The sequence below is a fragment of the Heteronotia binoei genome, chromosome 5 (assembly GCF_032191835.1).
Source record: "Heteronotia binoei isolate CCM8104 ecotype False Entrance Well chromosome 5, APGP_CSIRO_Hbin_v1, whole genome shotgun sequence".
Classification (NCBI taxonomy): Eukaryota; Metazoa; Chordata; class Lepidosauria; order Squamata; family Gekkonidae; genus Heteronotia; species Heteronotia binoei.
In genome coordinates, this window is record NC_083227.1 from 30,521,706 (window position 1) to 30,542,893 (window position 21,188).

The 21,188-nt window shown below is 47.1% G+C and overlaps 1 protein-coding gene across 1 annotated transcript; it reads left to right on the forward strand.

Annotated features, from left to right (window-relative positions):
• Window positions 1-60: 60 nt before the first annotated feature.
• Window positions 61-20,936, forward strand: LOC132571900 (E3 ubiquitin-protein ligase TRIM7-like). The gene is made up of 7 exons (XM_060238693.1): window positions 61-484; window positions 5,936-6,031; window positions 6,641-6,871; window positions 7,521-7,543; window positions 9,780-9,898; window positions 12,127-12,159; window positions 20,422-20,936. Exons 1-7 carry the CDS (start codon window positions 62-64, stop codon window positions 20,934-20,936), a joined length of 1,440 nt encoding a protein of 479 aa, XP_060094676.1. The 5' UTR covers window position 61.
• Window positions 20,937-21,188: the final 252 nt, after the last annotated feature.

Here is a 21,188-nt window from a genome sequence, read left to right on the forward strand (position 1 = left end):
CAGGAGAGTGCCCCCTAGCAGCTTGGGAAAGCGAGGGGAAACGAAAACCAACTCCGAAGCCATGGCCGCTGGGGGTCCCGTGCAGCAGCTCTGTCAGGAAGCCACTTGCTCCATCTGCCTGGACTTCTTCCGGGATCCGGTGATCCTCGAGTGTGGCCACAACTTCTGCCTCGCCTGCCTGACCCACAGCTGGGAGGAGGAGGGGGGAGCTGAGCCTTCCTGCCCCCAATGCAGAAGAAGAGCTCAGAAGAGGAAATTCTGGCCGAACCAGCAGGTGGCCAACTTTGTGGAAATAGCCAAGAAGTTCAAACCTTTGGCAGGGAAGGGGGCGGAAGTGAAGGGGGGAGTCTGCGAGAAGCACCAGGAGCCCCAGAAGTTTTACTGCAAGGAGGACGAAGCTCCCATCTGCATGTTCTTTAGCCTGGCCGAGGAACACCAACATCACAAAGTAGTTCTTCTGGAGGAGACTTTCCAAGAAAATAGAGTAAGAAGTCTGTGAAGGAAGCCTTCCTTGTGTGTGGTTCAACACTTTGGTGCATATGTCTCACAAGCTTAGGGTCATTGCCACTTGCTGGCTGGTAATTTTTAAGATAATGTGATATAAATTATAATTAATATAATATTATATCCTCCTCATTCCACCCCCCCCCCCCCAGCCACAAAGTTGCTTGCAAAGCAGCAGCTAGAAATAAATGGGTCAAAAAAGGTGTTTCAGGAGAGGGTTTCTTTGGGAGGGGGGGGGTGCTGCCTACCATTTCTTCCTTACCCCATCCTATAAGAGACACCATGTTGGATCTGGCCAATGGCCCCTCCAGTTCATCACTGTGTCAACCAGTGGCCAAAAGCCAGGTGCCATCAGGAGTTCCACCAGTGGGGGCAGAATTCCAGAAGCCCTACCACTGTTGCCCCCCAAGCACCAAAAATTCTGCCCCAGGCATAGTGTTCCATCTGGCTAATAGCAAGTACCCAGAGGGATCTCTGCTCTATATGTTTATCCAGTTCCCTCTTGAAGCTGTGCTTGGAGTCACTTCTTGTGGCAGTGAATTCCACATGTGAATTACTCTTTGGGTGAAGAAGTACACCCTTTTATATGTTCTTTATCCCTGCCTCCACCTCCCTCATGGCAAAGGTTAAAGACTTCTGCTCCACGTATTTATCTGTCCCCTTCTTGAAGCTCTCTGTGCTAGTAGCCGCCACCACTTTTTGTGGCAGTGAATGCCACATGTTAAGTATTCTTTGGGTGAAGAAGTACTTCCTTTTATCCCATCAGGAAATCACCTTTTGCTGACAGCCCATCAGACGGTACAATCATTGACAGCCATTTAAAAGTAGAACTGAGAATTCAGATATGATTAATCCAATTCATTGACAGGCCACCATTATCTGAGAAACATGTGCCACAGAATTCCAATTTTTCCCCAGTGAAGTGTGTGACTTTTCCATTATTTCCAATGGCTGTCCCCTTGGCCCTCCTGTACTGAGACTGAGATGTGTGGCCAATACAAGAGGCTTCACTGCCCAAGGAGACCTCTGTCCAGGCTACCAAAAAAGGGCCTCTGATGAAGTGGGGCTTCCAACATTTTGGATCTGTCGTGAATATGAAGGAAGACACACAAGGCAATATCCATCTTGTTCCTAGAAACTCAGTGATACACAACTGGCAGGGCAGCGCAGGTCAGGGCTAACTTTGTTCCAGGTCCCAGAGTTGGGGCCCAAAACCTGTTCCCAGCATCAGGCTGAAGGCACACATCCTTAAATAGAGCCTCTGAGCATTCTCCCATGATCAAAATGGCCTAAACTAAGAGCAAGATAGTGATTGTATATCTGTTGGCTGAAAGATTTCCCTAAGGGCAAAGGGCTCTGCAGGAGATGGGAGGGGAGCTGTGAGGTTCATTCTGGGAATTTAGAAGTTCTGGGAGGAGGTTTCCATGTGAAACTACAAGGAACCCACAAGTGCCCTGCCTACTGAATCCTTATGGATCCAAGATGTGAGGGAATCTCAGATTTCTTCTTCTTCTTCTTCCTGCAGATTTGTACCCCGCCCTTCTCTTTGAATCAGAGACTCAGAGCGGCTTACAATCTCCTATATCTTCTCCCCCCACAACAGAAACCCTGTGAGGTGGGTGGGGCTGAGAGGGCTATCACAGCCCTTTCAGGGACAACTCCTGCGATAGCTATGGCTAATCTAAGGCCATTCCAGTAGCTGTAAGTGGAGGAGATGGGAATCAAACATGGTTCTCCCAGATAGAGTCCACACACTTAACCACTACACCAAACTGGCTCTTAATTGTATACTAATTCTTTAATACTAAAGAATTAAGAAGAAGAAGATATTGGATTTATATCCCGCTCTCCACTCCGAAGAGTCTCAGAGCGGCTCACAATCTCCTTTACCTTCCTCCCCCACAACAGACACCCTGTGAGGTGGGTGTGGCTGGAGAGGGCTCTCACAGCAGCTGCCCTTTCAAGGACAACCTCTGCCAGAGCTCTGGCTGACCCAAGGCCATTCCAGCAGGTGCAAGTGGAGGAGTGGGGAATCAAACCCGGTTCTCCCAGATAAGAGTCCGCACACTTAACCACTACACCAAACTGGCTCTCCAATTAAGATCCAAGGAGGGCAGAAGTTAACCTTAAGTTAACTGACATCAGAATTATGAACATATATAACATATGAAGCTGCCTTATACTGAATCAGACCCTCAGTCCATCAAAGTCAGTATTGTCTACTCAGACTGGCAGCGGCTCTCCAGGGTCTCAAGCTGAGGTTTTCACACCTATTTGCCTGGACCCTTTTTAGTTGGAGATGCCGGGGACTGACCTTCTGCTTACCAAGACCTTCTGCTTATCAAGCAGATGCTCTACCACTGAGCCATCGTCCCTCCCCATAAATTAATATTGGCTTGTTGTGCCAGTGTCAGAACCATCATGCATTTGTAACATTAAGCATGTTCTCTGGAGATCCACCTACCAGGAGATGCTGCCTGTGAGGGACAGAACATTCCGGTTTGGAGTTAAATCTGAAAAGTATCTTTAAAAACTATCAGGGTCCAAAATATTCATGCAGGTCTAGCTTCACCGCCTTACAGATTTGAATCTACTTTTGGAGGTCTGTCACCATAGACCCCTGCCCTCCAGCTATCTGCACTGAAATAAAGGAGTGGTGTGGCATTTGGGGACTCCTCTGGCACATTGCAAATGACAGCTCAAAGCAGGTGCAGCAAGAATGTGGTTGACCTGGAACTAGGAGTTATGATTTGTTCATTGACTTCAAAAGAATTGGAGGCTTAATAAAACTTGTGTCAACCCAGTTTTTCCCACCAACCCCAGATAAGGAAAGACATTATTGACCTGAGGTTATTAATGAAGGAGAAAGAAAGCAGTGGTGTCTGCAGTGCACTGGCCTCCACTTCCTAAGACAGGGGTGTCAGACTCTCCGCCTGAGGGCCAAATCAGGCCCTTGGAGAGCTCCCAGGCCCCCAAGCAACTGGCTGTCATCTGCTTCCTTCTCCCTATCTCTTGCTTCCTTCTGTATCACAGCTTGCTTTGCAAGGCTTGCTCAATCGCACAGGAACTACAGAGCAAAACCTCTATTTTCTCAATTGGCTGAGGCTCCTCTGGGGAGGAAGGGGGGGAAAGGCAGAGCTTTTTCCCCATGCTTTCTCAATCACAAAGCAGAACTGAGCTAAGCCTCTCTTCCTTTTATTGGCTGAAGCTCCTCCCCCTTCTGGTCACCTGGGGAAGGAAGGAAAGAGCCAAAGCTTTCTTTGCTCAGTTCCCTGGATCCCATGGGAGAAATACAAAGAAAGCACTTTTAAGACCAACAAGTGCTAATGTTTTAAGCACATTTTAAGTTTTTTTTTTTTAAACTGTGTTTGTGTCCTTTATAAAGTTTATATTTCTGCTACCTAATCTTATTATATTTTTTTTGTAACAACAACAGTTTATTTACAGTGCTCAAATAATAAGTGGGTAAAACAGTGATATATATATATATACTGTGTGTGTGTGTGTGTGTGTGTGTATATATATATATATATATATATATATATATATACATATACATACATACATACAGTAAAGGTTGGTGCAAATAAACAAAAGCCCTGACGCATTTATCTATACAGTCCCTACTCTAATAACCAACACTCACCCTCTTGGGTAAGGGATCTTTCCTCTGCTGCAAATTCTCTAGGTTACAGCCTGCTTCCAGCTCAGCCTTCCAGGAAAAGAACCTGCTACCTAATCTTAAATAGGTACACACATGGCCTGACCCAATCTGACATGGCCCGGCCCAAGAAGGTCTTATTTATGTCAGATCCGGCCCTCATAACAAATGAGTTCAACACCCCTGTCCTAAGAGGAAGGATGGCTAGTGGGCAAAAAAAGAAACTCTTCAAAAACAACTCTCAAAAACAACTACAATCAATGACAACGATTTACAAGTTGAACTTAGAATTCAACTATGGTTAATCCATACTGAAGGGGTTTGACATCAGAGCACAGCGAACTCAAATGTAAGCATCACACAACTGAAAGTGGGAACCAAAGAGGTGAAGAGAGTCTTTTCCTGGCTCTCTGTGGCCTTCTCCGGGTCTCTCACTGTCTGCTGCGGCTTGTGCTGGTGCTCCTCTTAGGGCTCTTGGTCCAGCTGCAGATCTTCAGAGGCTGCACCTCTTTTGAGGCTTCCCTGTTCTCTGCACCAGAACCCAGATGGCTTCTCTCTCCTAACTTTTCCTCAGAAATCTCTTTTCCATCAGTTCCCCTCCTACAGCTCTGTTTTCTCTTCAGAATTCCCTCTTTTTCCTCATAACCACAGCCAACGTTTCGTTTAGGCACAGTGCCTAGGGCCCACGATACTTTTAGGGGCCCATAAAACGTTTTTGTTTCTTTTAAAATAGAAGGGGGAAAAATTAACTTTCAGGGTTGAAGAAAATGTAATTTTCCCCCTCATCTCAGAAAAAAATGAAATGTGTAGGGCCCATGAAAATCCATTACATTTTGTCTAAAACTGAAAAAAAAACCTTGAAATATTTTAAGTTATATAGAATAATCAAAATGGAGAACACATTATTATTATTTTGTACAATAGCGAGAAGCTCAGTAACTGTATCACCAGTATGGCCTGAGCCATAGGCGCCAACTGAATGATGGCAGATGGGAGGGCCCATTTAGTCTCAGTGCTATTTCTCACTCTGATATTTGGGCAAAAACTATGGTAGACATATTGCTGCAATGTCTGGGTCATTTGGGTGGTAAGCCCTCCCATCCCCCACCAACTGGAAATGCCAGGCACAGAGCTCAGTCAGGACCTTCTGCTTACTAAGCAGATGCTCTATTACAGCAATGGCCCTTCTTCTGTACTATGGAAGGGAGGAATCCCCTCCTTCCCACAGCTGTCCTTGCTTCCATACAGAGCTTCCCCTTCTTTGATATGCCCTTTCTTGGAAGATCCTCAGGGTTTGGGAAAATGTGGACCAGAAAGTATGCATTTTCACCCATTCAGTGCCATTTACTCTCCAATCTGGCATACTTCCCTGCCCCCATAAACTTTTGCCATTCTTTAAAAAAAAATGTCACTAGTGGGAATATTTCTGTAGTGTTAACACAACATAGTGATATACTGACTATAGTTTTTAATGCCAAAAAAACCCTCCCGTGGCAGGGGTGGAATGGTGGGCAAAGCATGGAGTGAATCTCCGCTGAGGAAGCAGTGTGGCCACTGGGAATATTTCTGTACTGAAGTGGGGCACCATTCCCATGAGAAAACTCGCTGTGTTTACCATTTGGGAAATGCTGTTGAAGATACTGTTAGAGACATGGGGCAGTTAGATCTAGTTTGGCCCTTGATGACAGTTTTGCTTCTCGTATGTTGTATAATTAACTTCTGAAATGGAAAAAAAAAGAATCTGAATTTTGAGTCCCCCTGCCCCCTCAGGATCCGTTCTGCAGCTGTATGGAGATTCTGAAGAAGGAGATAGAAAGAATTGTGGCATATAGAGAAGATGCAGAGAAGGAAAGCCAAGACCTGCTCGTAAGTGTCACTGAGGCTGGGAAGTGAAGAGAATCTGGAACTAGTATTGGGGGGGCAGGGGGAATGAAGTCCAAATAGCAGAAAAATCCACCCAGGCAAAAGCCTCACCCCTTCCAATTTGGACATTCCTTCACAGATGGTCAGTATTCAGCAGAGCAGGCCCCCAAAGGTAAACTTAACATTGCAATTCTGAGCAGAGTTATACCTGGGCTGGGAGTGCAACGAAACTTCACGTTCTTCTTAGCTTTTTTCTCCCCAGTGGTATTTCTGCTCACCCATTGTATGCCGTCCCCTTGGTGGTCAGTATGTGGAGGGTGTTTCAGTGGGGAAACTACTGGACTGAAGATTCCCCTTCTAATCTCTGAGTTTTCTGCAACAGACTGAATCATCTGGGGCTGAAATAACTCTTTCAGAAGTTTGAATAAGATCCCTGTGTCCATTGGGCTTTGAGGATGGGTTCTTAGGAAACTTTTTGTTTCCTATGTTCACTGTGATCTCTGTGAAAGGCCAAAGTGCCCTTCTGATAGGGGTGTCCCAATGAGCCTTTCCCACTGCAGAGACCAGCTGTATTCCTGACACCGGCCTGCTTTTCTTCTCTTCTCATCTCAGGAGCAAACCATAGGAGAGAAGCAAAAGGCATTAGCCAAATTCAGACAACTGCACACATTTCTGGAAGAAAAAGAGAAACTTTTGCTGGCCCAGATGGAAGAGGTGGAGAAGGAGGTAGCAAGAAATAGGGACCAGCACCTGGTCAGACTCTCTGAGGAACTCTCCTTTCTGGAAAGCCTCAAGTGGGTGATGGAGGAGAAGAGTCATCAGCCAGCCAGCGAACTCTTGCAGGTGAGAGTGTGGCAGGAAGAGGCAGGCTCCCCTTTGCTCAGGCTGAGAATCAAGAGGCCATAACTAATAATATTAGTAATATGAGGGAGGGTGGAGTTCACTAATGCCTCTGTGTCAGAAAAGCATCAAAGTACTCTTTACTAATGCACCCCTCATTCAATAGGGAAAGTGGCACCATTTTAGTCAGTTGGTGAGCGACCGAAGATCTAGAGGAAGCTCTGGGATGACTCGAGTAAAGAAGAAGGGATGGCTGTTAGTTGAATGGTCAGAGCACTATAGGATGGATGAAACCTTGAAGTGTTTGTATACGTGTGTGTATGTTTGTGTGTGTATATGTTTGATAAATATATAAAAGTAATAAGAGATTCATGGATAGCTCTTCAGGACAACCAGAAATGAGGGCTCTATGCAAGATCTTCTGTAGCAGATCACACAGCTCTCCTTGGAAATGGCATCACATCACCTGCTGATGTTGCTCCTTCATGAAGAAGTTCTCCCCCCTTTTTATCAAAATCCAGCTCTCATCCTTGAGTAGGATACACAATAAATGGAGTTAGAATGCATCACCCTCCAGGATCTGAGGAGGAGAGGAGTCTTCCCAGTTTGGCCCATGGCAATTGTTGACTTTTCTTTCTTTTCCATTCTTTAGGATGTGCGAAGCACCTTGCAGAGGTAAGTGGATCCGATTCTCTGATTACTCTGCTGATGCTGGGATGGATCTGGGTGGCGTATGAAGAACGTGGCCTTTCAGGCTCAGGACCACAGCAGACCTGACTAGGATCGCAGCTCTCCATTTGTTTGTAAATGGCAAACTGCAAATGAACACAGTCCCATGGACAGAAAATCATGCCCCCAGACAGCAGTAGGGTGGTGGTATCAAGGTTAAGACCTGGATTTGGGTCTCTAAGGTTCTGGTAGAATTCTGATGCTAAAGCAGGGGTGTTCTCACCTGTCAAACAAGCTACTCTGCCCTTGGACATGCACGGATTGAATTTAGTCACCTCAGTTCCTTCAGTTCCACAAAATGGCAGGAGGTAAATGTTATGGGGCTCAACTGGTGTCTTGTTTGGTATCTAGGCTTTCTAGAGGGCCACTTGAGCATCAAGCTGTGTGATGACTGCTCTGTGCTGTGTGTGAGGGAGGCTACTCATGAGGAAGCAGAAGTTGGGGCTTGTGCCATCAGCATTCCTGCCACCACCCAGCACTTGAAGGTGTTGCTCCTGCTCAGACTAGACTAGAGGATTTCACAGCTACTGATTGGAAACTTTACCTCTCTGCTGTACATTTCCCCAGACATTTTTAGAGGAGGAAGGACTATAATGTGACATTATTGGGCTTGAAGTTTCCATGCCTCATACAAGTTGTAAAACAAGAAATTACACTAAACAATAGTCCATCAACCAAGAACTCGTAACAGACATCTCTCTACTGCCCAATGAAGTGCAAATATATTTGTGCTTTAATCTGTATTGTTATTTTATAATATCATAAGTGGGCCATGGTCAAAGACCAAATGTGGAACCAAATGTAAGTATACATATACAAAAGCACGATGCAGCAATTAAAATTACATCTGAATTGAAGACTCCATACTGTGGGAGTCTCTTCCCTTCAGCAGCAATATTCAGATATGCAATCCCAGTTAAAATCCCAGCTCCTATAAACAGTTCAACAACGATTCTCAGATGCACTGTGACAAATCAAATGCATAGTGGCCCTGAGCCGCCCTGAGCCACTTGTTGGGAAGGGCGGGATATAAATAAATAAATAAATAAATATATGCTTATTGATACTTGCTCACAAAGGCAGGAAATATTTCAGTAGCTAACAGTGCTGCAGTGTGGTTCTTTTGTTATGTCAAAGAGTTGCCAAAATCTCAAAGCAGATCAGAGCCGTCAGCAGTGTAGCTCAAATGCTTACTGGTATTTTGTTCACAGAGGCAGGAGATATTTCAGCAGCTGGCAGTACTGCAACATGGTTCTTCTTTCTTATGTCCAGCAATTGCCAAATGTATCAAAGCAGATCAAAACAGGACAAGCCTCCTGGTTAGACAGCTGTTTTGTGAATCAAACTTCATCAGCTGTCGCGAATATCTTTCTGCTTGATCTTAAATGGAACCCAATGAGAATAAAGTTCTTTTTATGCAGACTCAGCCTGCAATAATCTTAGCATTTCCCATCTCAGAGGTTCTTAACTCATCCTCCTACAGACAATAGATGTAATTTTATATTGCTGCATAGCACTATTCTATATGTACACTCACAGTTTTTAACGTTCCACATTTGGTCTTTGACCACGGACCACTTATGATATTATAAAATAACAATACAGATTATATTTGCATTTTATTGGGCAGTACAGGGACATCTGTTATGAGTTCTTGGTTGATGGTCTATTGTTCTGTGTAATTTCTTGTTTTGTTCCTTTAACACCAATTGTAGGCAATTAACAGGAGCAGAAGAATGGATGCTTTTGAGTGCTTTTAATGTCACGTGTCTTTTAATGCTTTTAATGTCATGTGTCTTCTGCAGGGCTAAGTGGGGAAATGAAACTGGGCCCAATCCTGGCCCAGGTCTCTAACCACTGCACCAAAATTGCTTCCTTCTTTCACTAGGCAAATGTGAAGAAGCAGGGTTGAAGGGTTGCTGCTGTTAGGCAAATAATAATAATAATAAATCCCTGTTTCTGTTGATGTCTGATTTGGCCTTAAGATCCATGACTTTGGGCATCTGAAGAGTGACTGCAAGGGGGTAGACTCTCTTCTCTCCAAAGGGCCTCCCCTCTTTCTCTGCTATCAGCATCAACTGGTGTCTCTAGTCCTTCTGCATATTCCTGCCTTCATTTCTTTTCCTCTGTTGGTGGGAATTCTGGATTGGATAGATGGTGGCTTAACATGGTTTGTCTCCAGGTATGAAGAAAAGGAGAGGCCTGAGAATCCAGTGACTTTTCCTCTTGCATTAAAATGGAGGATCTTGGACTTACGTGACATCAATCTCTTGCTAGAAGTTGTCATGAAGCAGCTGAAAGGTAATAAAGAACAGCTTCAGAGAGGTCATTGGTGAGGCCAGATATGAGTGTGGAACCTTCCAGGTCCCTTGTATCACTAGCAGGGTCAGGTGGACAAGGAAGTCCTGTGCTAATTCCGAAGGCACTTTTAGTTCACCATGGAATATTTTCTGATCAAAATTCTTCCTGTGGCTTTAGTACACTACTGCATTTTCTGGATTTTCTTACAATAGTTTCGCGTTTTGATCATTTGGTCATTCATGTGTTGTTGAACTGAGACGTCAGGGCAGAACAGGCCTCCCAAATGAAAGAGAGGGGAGGAGGTTGACCCTTCCGGGCATCCTCATTCATAATCCCTTTCAGAACTTGTCCCTTCCTTGTCTGTGGCCAGATTGGACCTCTCAAAATTGGCCACGGACTGAGCATTTTATTTCACAGAATCCTAAAATTGGATGGGTCCTACAGGAGCATCTAGTCCAAACCACTGCATAATGCAGGAAATTCACAAATGCCTCACCCCATACGCCTTGAATGTGTCCTAGCTGAACTGACAGGATGGTCTCAAAGGGGTTAACAATGCTCTCTTCAGAAGAGGAACACCTTCTGGGTCCAGTGAAACCAGTGGGCTTATAAGGGTGTGATTCGGCATAGGATGGTGCTATCAGACATTCTGTCAATACCAGGCTGGAAGGCCAACAAGAACCCCATCTTTGATGCCTTGAACATCTTGAAGAATGTCAGGAGAGAAACATAGCAAGTAATTTACCTCTGCTGGTAACAATTTTGGAATATTTCTCTCAGCAAGTGATTTCTTCCATGAGCAGTTTCCTGCAGAAATGTTCTGAAATCTAAATTAGTAAGTGCTTGTGCTGAATTTGAACTAAGGGAGGGCTGAGCATTCTGGACCAAATTCTGGATGGAACATGCAGTGATGGCCTCCTTCCTTCCATTCCCTAATCTGGGCAAGAATACCCAAATTGTGCCCCCTTCTATCCTGTTGCTCTCCCATGTGTTTTGCCCTTCTCCCCACTGTAGTTTAAGGTGGATTTTTTCCTGAGTTGGTAATTGACTGTCACTTTCACAGATTAACTTTATAAAAATCTGTTTACATGATTTAGGAGTGTCATTTTTTAAAAAAAGATAACTTTTAAAAATTCAAGGAGAAATGTGCAGCCTGACCCTTGTAAAATTCTAATAGTTCTAGCACAATAACATTGTATTGACATATAATTGACATATAAAGCTGCCTTCTACTGAATCCGACCCTCGGTCCATCAAAGTCAGTATTGTCTACTCAGACTGGCAGCAGCTCTCCAGGGTCTCAAACTGAGGTTTGTCATACCTAGTTGCCTGGACTCTTTTTAGTTAGAGATGCCAGGGATTGAACCTGGGACCTTCTGCTTACCAAGCAGATGCTCTACCACTGAGCCACTGCCCCTCCCCTATCAAGTTGTAGCCAATTATAACGGCACATTGCCACAATTTTTTTAAATGAAAAGACTCTAGCCCTTTTCATGACAGAGAAATAAGGGATTTGTATCTTTGTATCTCCACAACAAGAGCATTTGGACACTTAAAAATAAAAGTTGGGAATACAGAGGAACTAGTATTAGTATAGAAAGAAATGTGTGAGGGGGGGGGAATAGCAGCCACTGGGAGGAGGAGGAGGCAAGGAAAAGGTGGGACATTCAGAAATAAACACTTTTTTATCCATACAGCATGAAAAATGCCTTTTGACTGTGATCATTCTAAAAATATTGTATCAAATAGGATTTAGAAACATGCAGAGCAAAGCAGACGAAATTCCAGAAAGCAGATGCTTAGGTGACAACATTGTGTAGGTCTCCCCAAAAGCCCACTCCAGTTTGGATGCCAAACCAGAACAAAATCTCTGTGCGAAAACATCCTAAACCTCTCTGGGTTGCATCTTGGGGCTGCAGTCCTTAGCATACTTTATGTGAAGCAAGTCTGAAATAACTCAAACCAACTAACATCTGCCTAAGCATGTTCAGGATCACTCTTTGCCAAATGTGATCCATTTTCCCTTTGTGGTCTCAGTCCAACATCAGCCATAATTAGGAACGGAGCGAACTTGTATTAAGTATAAACAAATCTGAATACTCGCACACCAATAAAATTAGGGGAGAATTCATCCCTGAAGTGGCTGCTGCTACTTAACCCTTCAGCTGAAACTGAGGTGAGGAAATTGTTAACTGATTGCTTATTTTCTGTTCCATTCACTTCCTCAGACAATCTGGATTCTGGACTTCACCTGCAGAAAGGTACATTGTGTGCATGAATCAATCATTTCTAAACTAAAAAACTTACCCTTACAATCTGTGTCCTTTTACTTGGTGTTTCTCCAGTGATAACTCCCAGGGCCTGGACACAACTGTTCTGTCTCTCCAAACTTCTGGATGTGGATGTTCCCTTCAGGGCTAGTAACCACTGACAGACCTCTATGCCTGTAGCTGTCATTATGCAAATTCTTCATTTTACTCACTTGTTGAGGAAAGAAGTATTTACTTTTCTCCTTTCAGTTATAGCATGGTCCTGAAGCACCCGGTTCTCTTCAAAAGTCACAGGTATCTGATTCATACATAGAGTTTCAAGGGACTGTAAATCCCACTTTCCTTCCATTTCCCAAGTTACCTAAGCTGTGCAGGACAGAAACTAGTATTGAGAGTTTTGGGGTTCGCTTTAAGGGAGACACCTGGAATGACAGAAAAAGAGGTACAGATGCATTTTAAAACAAATAATTGCAGGTTGGTTTGGAGGAGGATTTTGTGTGTGAGTCCTTTGACAACCTGCTGTTAGCTTTTGCTGAGATTTCAGGCCCATTGGAGATGGAGAAATTTTGGCCAAAGAAGAACCTCTGAATCCTGAATGTAGCCCTTGGAAATCCTAATGATTAGAGCAGATATTTAATACTTGGGAAACATCTAGGATCAGGACTAGATCTATTTTGCAAGTTCAACCCATTCTTTCATTGGCTCATTTTCATGTGCTCAGGGCATTTGTATAAGTGCTCTTCTACAAGTGGTTTTTCATTTTGTTTCTAATGGTGGATGAGATACACAGTGATCTGTGCTTCTCTCTCAGGGTGCTTCTTTGATATCGGATGGTGGGGGGGAAGCTTTATTCACCTCCAAGCCCAAAGTAATGCACATTGGGGCCAAAAATCCCAGCTACAAATACAGGTTGATGGGGTGTGAACTGGCAGAGACCAAGAGAGAGATCTTGGGGTCGTGGTAGATAACTCACTGAAAATGTCAAGATAGTGTGCGATTGCAATAAAAAAGGCCAACGCCATGCTGGGAATTATTAGGAAGGGAATTGAAAACAAATCAGCCAGTATCATAATGCCCCTGTGTAAATCAATGATCTTCTTCGTGGTCTCTGTGCAGTCCCACACATGGGTCTTGCCGCAGGCAACGGATCCATACCTCGGCGCTCCAATAGCTCGCCTATAGCGTCTTTTGGCGCGCTTTCCTCCCGCCCTGGGGAGCAGGCAGCGACTGCGCATGCCTGGAACAGGAGGAGAGCGCCCACTCCACTCAGTTTCTTCCTTACCGCCGCCCGGTCAACACCTTCCTCGCTGCATTCCCTCCTTAGCTCGTTTTCTCTCCTAATCTTCTCCTCCCGGTATCGTATTCCTCTTCTATTTCTTCATCATTCTTCTCATTTTCGTCCCAAAAATCTAAAAAAAAAAAAAAGGGTCCGTTTCTGTGCTTTCTTTCCCCTTTTCCTTCCCTCCCTCCCCTCCCTGACCGGAGCGTATGGAAGGGAAAGTTACGTTTAAAAAGTGCAGGCGCTGTGGGGCCAAAATCCCCACCTCCGACGGCCACAGCTACTGCTTATTTTGCCTTGGGGAAGCCCATAAGGTGGACTCCTGCCCACAGTGTGCCAAATTCGGCAAACAGGCCCGCAAAAACCGCGCAGCAAGGCTTCAGAGCTTCCTGCTTGAGCGGTCCCTCAGGGCTATGCCCGCGTCGGGCTCGCCGCCTCCCCCACAACGAGTGGGAGATTCGGCCTCTTCGGACGCGCTTCTTCATCAGAAACAGAAGCCGCATAAGTCCGCTAAGAAGTCCTCGAAGCACGCCGATACCGGCCATAAGACTTCCAAAAAACCACGTCATTTCGAATCATCGGACTTGGCGCCGAAAAAATCTCACCGCCCCGAATCGGCTGATTCGGCCCCGAAAAGACCGCACGAATCTCACTCGGCTCCCCACAAGCCTCGGACCCCACCTTCGGTTTCGAAGTCTCGGACCCCACCTTCGGCTTCGGCGACCATGGATCCCATCCCCACTTCAGCACAGCTTCTGCTTCCGCCGGAACTATCGGCGCCGACCGATGTCATCACTGACATGCCGCGGCTAACGCCTCAGTCATCTACGGCAGTGGAGGTGATACCAATCCACTCCCGTTCGCCTTCAGTGCACAGCGTAGTTCCCTCCGAGTTCCTCGAAGCGGACCCGTCTACCGACCCTACGCAGGCATATCTCAAACCATCGCTTCGACCCGGATCTTTCCGAGATATCGGGATTTCTCCCCTGTATAAGGACTCAGCTACCCAAGCCTCCGCATTTCGAGTTCGCTCGCGCTCTCCGGACCGAATCTCCGCGTATCGAGTTCGCTCGCGCTCTCCGGACCGATTCCCACCGCACCGGATTCGATCTCGGTCACCAATGCTTCGAGCCCGTTCCCGCTCTCCTCGCAGGCGCCCTGATTCCGGTTCTTCCACCTGTTACGAACACCAGGATCATTACGCCCGTAGACGATACGATTACTCGCCCTACTCGCGATCTCCATCGCCTTCACGTCGACACTACTACTGCTCCCCCTCTCTTGAGGGACCACGCCGATCCCAGTACCGCGACTCGGACCGTGAGATTCTAACACCTCGAATCTGACACGTCGATTCACCTCGGCCCCACGGCCATGACCGCTTCCAAGACTCCCCGAGACCTCGTGACCAGGACCGGATTCGACTCCCGCATTACTTTCCTACTGATACGGAGCCATTTCGAGTCCAGCACCGTCATAACCACCCGGATGCACCACGACCCCGTTCTGCGTCCGCAACGGTGCTCATCGCTCCGCCTACCATTGCTCCTCGACATCAATCTCCGCAGGACCACCGAGATTCAACTACCAAACCTCGGACTGGGACTTCGGAACCGATCGCATCGCCACATTCTCCGTCTGGTGACGACTCCCACTCCGATGCAGCGTCTTCAGCATCATCGGACTCGGGAGATCATCCCGAATCCGTTACTTCCGATTCGACGCCACAGCCCCGCCTGTCTCCATCGGATGCATCTAAGGCTTATCTAAACCTTATCTCCGCCATGGCTGACACCCTGAAAATTGTATTACCTTCGGATTCCCCCAAGGTATCCGACATCGTACACGATCTGGTCCAAGCCGACTTCCCTCCAGGAACGCTGCTACCTATGCTACCTGTACATCTCGAGGGTCTCAGAGAAGCTTGGGCCAAGCCCGCTTCAGTCCCACCCACTTCAAATCGCCTGGAATCTCTCTATAGAGTTCATGCACCCAAAGCAAAATTCTTGGCCTCTCATCCAGCACCTAACTCCATCATCGTGCATTCCGCCACTAAGGCTAAGCCCGCCAGACACCCCACACCACCAGACCATGAGGGTAGGAAGTTAGACACCCTGGCTAGAAAAATTTTCAACCTAGCCTCCACCAACTCTAGGCTCAATAATTATTTAGCCTATTTCTCTGCTTACATTTTTAACCTTGCTAATCAGTTCACTCCTCTCATTCCCTCTCTCCCCGAGACTTCACAGAGGACGGCTTCCAATCTCGTGGCAGAAATCTCTCGAGTATCCAAACAGCAGATCAACTCGATACGGCATGCTGTTTCATGTTCGTCGAGGGTCTTCGCTTCCTCTGTTGCTCTGCGTCGCCACGCCTGGCTGAGATCGACTAACTTGCAGCCAGACATTAAACAGAGAATTGAAGACCTTCCCTTCGACGGTCTAGGCCTCTTCCACGCCTCGACGGATGAGGTGCTAACCTCTGTTGATGATGGCCGTAAACGGGCTAAACGTTTGGGAGTTTCTCAACCTTTCTCCCAACAGTCCAATCGTGCAAAATCCTGGAGACCTTCCTTCCAGAAACGCCAACGGTCACCTAAACAAGGCGACTTCTGGAAGAGAAAGAACATACAGCAGAAGCCTCACTTCCAACAGAGGCCCCGGTCTCAACAGACCAAGAAGACCTCCCTGCCCCCTAAGCAGTCTCTTTGACTCTCTCCAAACCCCACCTGCTTACCCCACACGTCTTTCCCCCTTCCTTCCAACCTGGAACTCGATCACAACCGATTCCTGGGTGCTGACCATCGTGCGCCTAGGTTACGCAATCGAGTTCATTTCTCCACCTCATCACCACTACTTCATTACTACTCCCCCGTCTTCACTCCTCCATCAGGAAATTCTGGACTTGCTCCAGAAGAATGCCATAGAACCCGTTCCTCCTCAACACCGAGGGACCGGCTTCTACTCCAGATACTTCCTGGTCCCGAAGAGGGATGGAGGCAAGCGTCCTATCTTAGATCTCCGGAGGTTAAACAGGCACATCGAATACAGGAAGTTCAGAATGATATCCCTGCAATCCATCTTGCCTCTGATTCCCATAAACTCCTGGATGGCCTCCCTAGATCTTCAGGACGCGTACTTCCATGTGACAATCCGACCTCAACATCGGAAGTATCTCCGGTTTGCCATGGGCCGGGACCATTTCCAATACATCTCCCTGCCATTCGGCCTCTCCACTGCACCCAGGGTTTTCACCAAGTGCATGGCGGTGGTGGCAGCTGCCCTACGCATTCGGAACATCCCAGTCTTTCCGTACATCGACGACTGGCTCTTCATAGCACCGACTCAACATCAATTGCAGAGCAACCTTCACACGGCTCTCACCCTTCTGGATTCCCTGGGCCTTCGTGTGAATACCAGCAAATCACACCTCACACCTACCCAGGACCTCACATTCATAGGGGCCCGTCTATGCACCTCCCTCCATCATGCCTTCCTCCCCCAGGATCGGGCGCTGACCATCATCGCTGTAGCCAAATCAGTTCAACAACAGCCTCGTCAATCTGCGTTCACTATCCAACGCCTGCTGGGCCTCATGGCCGCCACAACATCTGTCCTTTACTTTGCCAGGCTACGGATGAGACAACTTCAGCTCTGGTTTGTACGAGCCTACCATCCTCAAGTGCAACCGCAGAGCGTGTTACTCACCGTTCCCCAGAGAGCACTTCTTTCTCTCACGTGGTGGACTGTACCCGACAACCTCCTCGCAGGCATGCCGTTTCTACCAACTCCTCCGATGGCTGTTGTAACATCAGACGCCTCCAAGTGGGGATGGGGAGCCCACTTAGAGGACAAGACTGTCAGAGGGCTTTGGACCCCCTCGGAGAAGGCTATGCACATAAACTGTCTAGAACTGATTGCGGTGCACAGAGCCCTCCAATCGTTTCTCCCACTGATCAAGGGTCGGCACGTTCAGATCTCCACAGACAACATGGCGACGGTCTTTTACATAAACAAGCAGGGAGGCACCAGATCCCTCCGTCTGTGTCGTATAGCCATACTGCTCTGGGAATGGTGTGTCAAGCACAACATCTATATGACTGCCATCCACCTCCCGGGTGTGGAGAATGTTCTGGCCGACTCTCTCAGCAGGCTTCGCATAGACGACCACGAATGGTCCATCAATCTGACCTACCTTCGTCGCATCTTCCGGTGCTTCGGAACACCCAAGGTGGACGTCTTTGCCTCCAGGGACAATGCCAAATGTCCTCGCTTCTATTCCAGGAGGGGCAACGACGCCTTCCTACACATCTGGAGAGGTCCTCTTCATTACATTTTTCCCCCAACGTCCCTGCTGACACGAGTGTTGATGAAGATCACACGAGATGGGACAGACTGCATCCTCATTGCTCCATGGTGGCCACGGCAACCGTGGTTCACGAGGCTTCTACAAATATCCCACCACACTTACCGCCGCCTCCCTCCTGCGGCCGACCTCTTATCCCAGGCCAATGGTCAGGTACTACATCACAACCCTCACGTTCTGGCCTTGACAGCCTGGAGAATACATCCTCCTGCCTCTCCACAGAGGTAGCTAACATCATTCTCAATGCGAGAAAGCCTTCCACCAGACTTTCGTACCAACGCAAATGGAAGCGCTTTTGCTCATTCGCGACATCTACCCATCTACAGCCAGAATCGGCACCTCTAAATATAGTTTTGGATTATCTGCTTTCACTACAGAAATCAGGACTCTGTTATTCCTCTTTAAAAGTTCACCTCTCTGCAATTTCTGCGTTCCATCACCCTGTTGACGGCAAGACGGTGTTCTCTCATACCTTGTCTAAATCCTTTCTCAAGGGCATGCTGCACCTACACCCACCTGTTAAACCCTTTGTTCCAACTTGGAGTTTATCCCTAGTTCTTTCCTGCTTAATGAAAGCTCCCTTTGAGCCCATGGCTACCATAGCCCTCAACCTTCTTTCTTGGAAGACAGCATTGCTGGTGGCCCTTACCTCAGGGAAACGGGCAAGTGACTTATGCGCTTTCCATCACGATCCTCCCTACACTATTTTCCACAAGGATAAGGTCGTCCTGCGACCGGACCCTGCCTTCCTTCCAAAAGTTGTCTCCCAGTTTCACTTATCGACCTCAACTTCTTTGCCTACGTTTTTCTCCAACCCTACCGACCCAGGACAACGAGCCCTACACTCTCTGGATGTTAAAAGGGCTTTATCTTTCTACCTTGATCGTACACAACCTTTCCGTAAGGACCCTAACCTGTTTGTGGCCTACGGAAAACCTCACAGAGGACACAAAATCTCTACCCAGAGACTATCTAAATGGGTAGTTAGTGCCATCAGGTTGTGCTACGAACTGGCTAAACAGCCTCTCCCCGAAGGCCTTAAGGCGCACTCTACTAGAGCGGTCTCGACGTCTTCGGCGTTCCTGCAGGGCGTCTCCCTAAAGGACATCTGTGCGGCTGCAACATGGTCCTCTCCTTCCACGTTCGTCTCCCATTATGCCCTAGACGTTCGTGCGAGACGAGACGCCTCCTTCGGCCAAGCGGTCCTCAGATCCATCTTCCACTGAAGTTAGGGGTGAGTGCATCCGCTTCCATCTCTATATTACTTGATATGATGCGATTTTATTATGTGACTAACTCTCTTTTTTACCAGCACCCTCCTCCAGGTCATTCAGCTGGCTAGTCACCCATGTGTGGGACTGCACAGAGACCACGAAGAAAATAAACAGGTTGCTTACCTGTAACTGATGATCTTCGAGTGGTCATCTGTGCAGTCACACACGCCCACCCAGCCTTCCCTGCTGCTGGTCTCTTGTAATCGTTGCTTTACCTTGTATAGTGTCAGTGCCAGTGGCGGCTGGAAGAAACTGAGTGGAGTGGGCGCTCTCCTCCCGTTCCAGGCATGCGCAGTCGCTGCCTGCTCCCCAGGGCGGGAGGAAAGCGCGCCAAAAGACGCTATAGGCGAGCTATTGGAGCTCCGAGGTATGGATCCGTTGCCTGCGGCAAGACCCATGTGTGTGACTGCACAGATGACCACTCAAAGATCATCAGTTACAGGTAAGCAACCTGTTTGTGCGGTCTCATTTGGAATACTGTGTACAATTCTGGTCACCGCACCTCAAAAAGGATATTATAGCATTGGAAAAAGTGCAGAAAAGGGCAACTAGAATGATTAAAGGGTTGGAACACTTTCCCTATGAAGAAAGGTTAAAACGCTTGGGGCTCTTTAGCTTGGAGAAACATCGACTGCGGGGTGACATGATAGAGGTTTACAAGATTATGCATGGGATGGAGAAAGTAGAGAAAGAAGTACTTTTCTCCCTTTCTCACAATACAAGAACTCGTGGGCATTCGATGAAATTGCTGAGCAGTCGGGTTAAAATGAGTCTGCTTGCGGAGAGGGTGGGATAGAAATTTAAAGTAATAATTAAATAAATAAATAAATAAAACGGATAAAAGGAAGTACTTCTTCACCCAAAGGGTAATTAACATGTGGAATTCACTGCCACAGGAGGTGGTGGCGGCTATAAGCATAGCCAGCTTCAAGAGGGGGTTAGATAAAAATATGGAGCAGAGGTCCATCAGTGGCTATTAGCCACAGTGTGTGGCTAATATATTTTTGGCCACTGTGTGACACAGTGTTGGACTGGATGGGCCATTGACCTGATCCAACATGGCTTCTCTTATGTTCTTAAGCCTGTTCTTCCTTCCATAAGACAGGGGAAGGAAGGAGGGTCTGCAGGTCCAGCCAAGGGTTCAAACTAGAAAGAAAAGAACAGAATAAGCCACAGGGGGGGAAATGTCTAAATAACCAACCAGTTCAAGGAGATCTACAGGGAATATAGCTAGGACACTAACAATAGTGTCAGGTGGGTGTGGCAAACAACTCTGCCATTTGTCTCCCAGCTGAACCCGCTTCATTTCTCTCTCTTCCCTTCCCCCACCAATAGCAAATGTGACTCTGGATCCGGACACGGCCCATCCTGATCTCATCCTGTCTGAGGATCGGAAAAGTGTGAGAGAAGGAGAAAAACCTCAAGCTTTGCCCAACAATCCTGAGAGATTTGTGTGGAGCTGTATTGTGCTGGGCCGCGAGGGATTCACTAGCGGCCGCCATTTCTGGGAAGTCCTTGTGGGAAGTGAGGACTCCTGGAGTGTGGGGGTGGCCAGAAAGTCTGTGAGAAGGAAAGGAGTATTCTCCTTTAGTCCTGAGGCAGGATTCTGGGAGGTGGGGAAGTGGGGTGGCAAATACAAGGCTTCTATAAAAGACCATTATCCTCCCCTGACCTTGAGTGGGGAGCTCAAGAGAATCCGAGTGTGTCTGAACTACAATGTGGGGAGAGTGGCCTTTTTTGATGCTGACCGAGCTGCCCTTCTCTATGAATTCTCTGGAGCCTCTTTCTGTAGAGACACCCTCCTACCCTCCTTTTGGGTGCGTTTAGAAGGCCACCTCCAACTCTGTTAAAAGAATCATTTTGCACTGGGGCCATTAATAAAAATAATATTCTTTAAAATTACTTTTTTATAGCTCTTCATAGGTCTTAATTCATAGTTTTGCAACTGGTTTCAGAAAGAGACAATTCTCCATTCCACATATAATATTAAATAACAGGTCAGGACTAAAGAAGAGGTCTAAACAGACTAGCAGACTTCTGCTTACTCCCATAACCCTTAAATATCACCCCATTTTCTCTTACTCTCCTGCCCAATCTCTCCC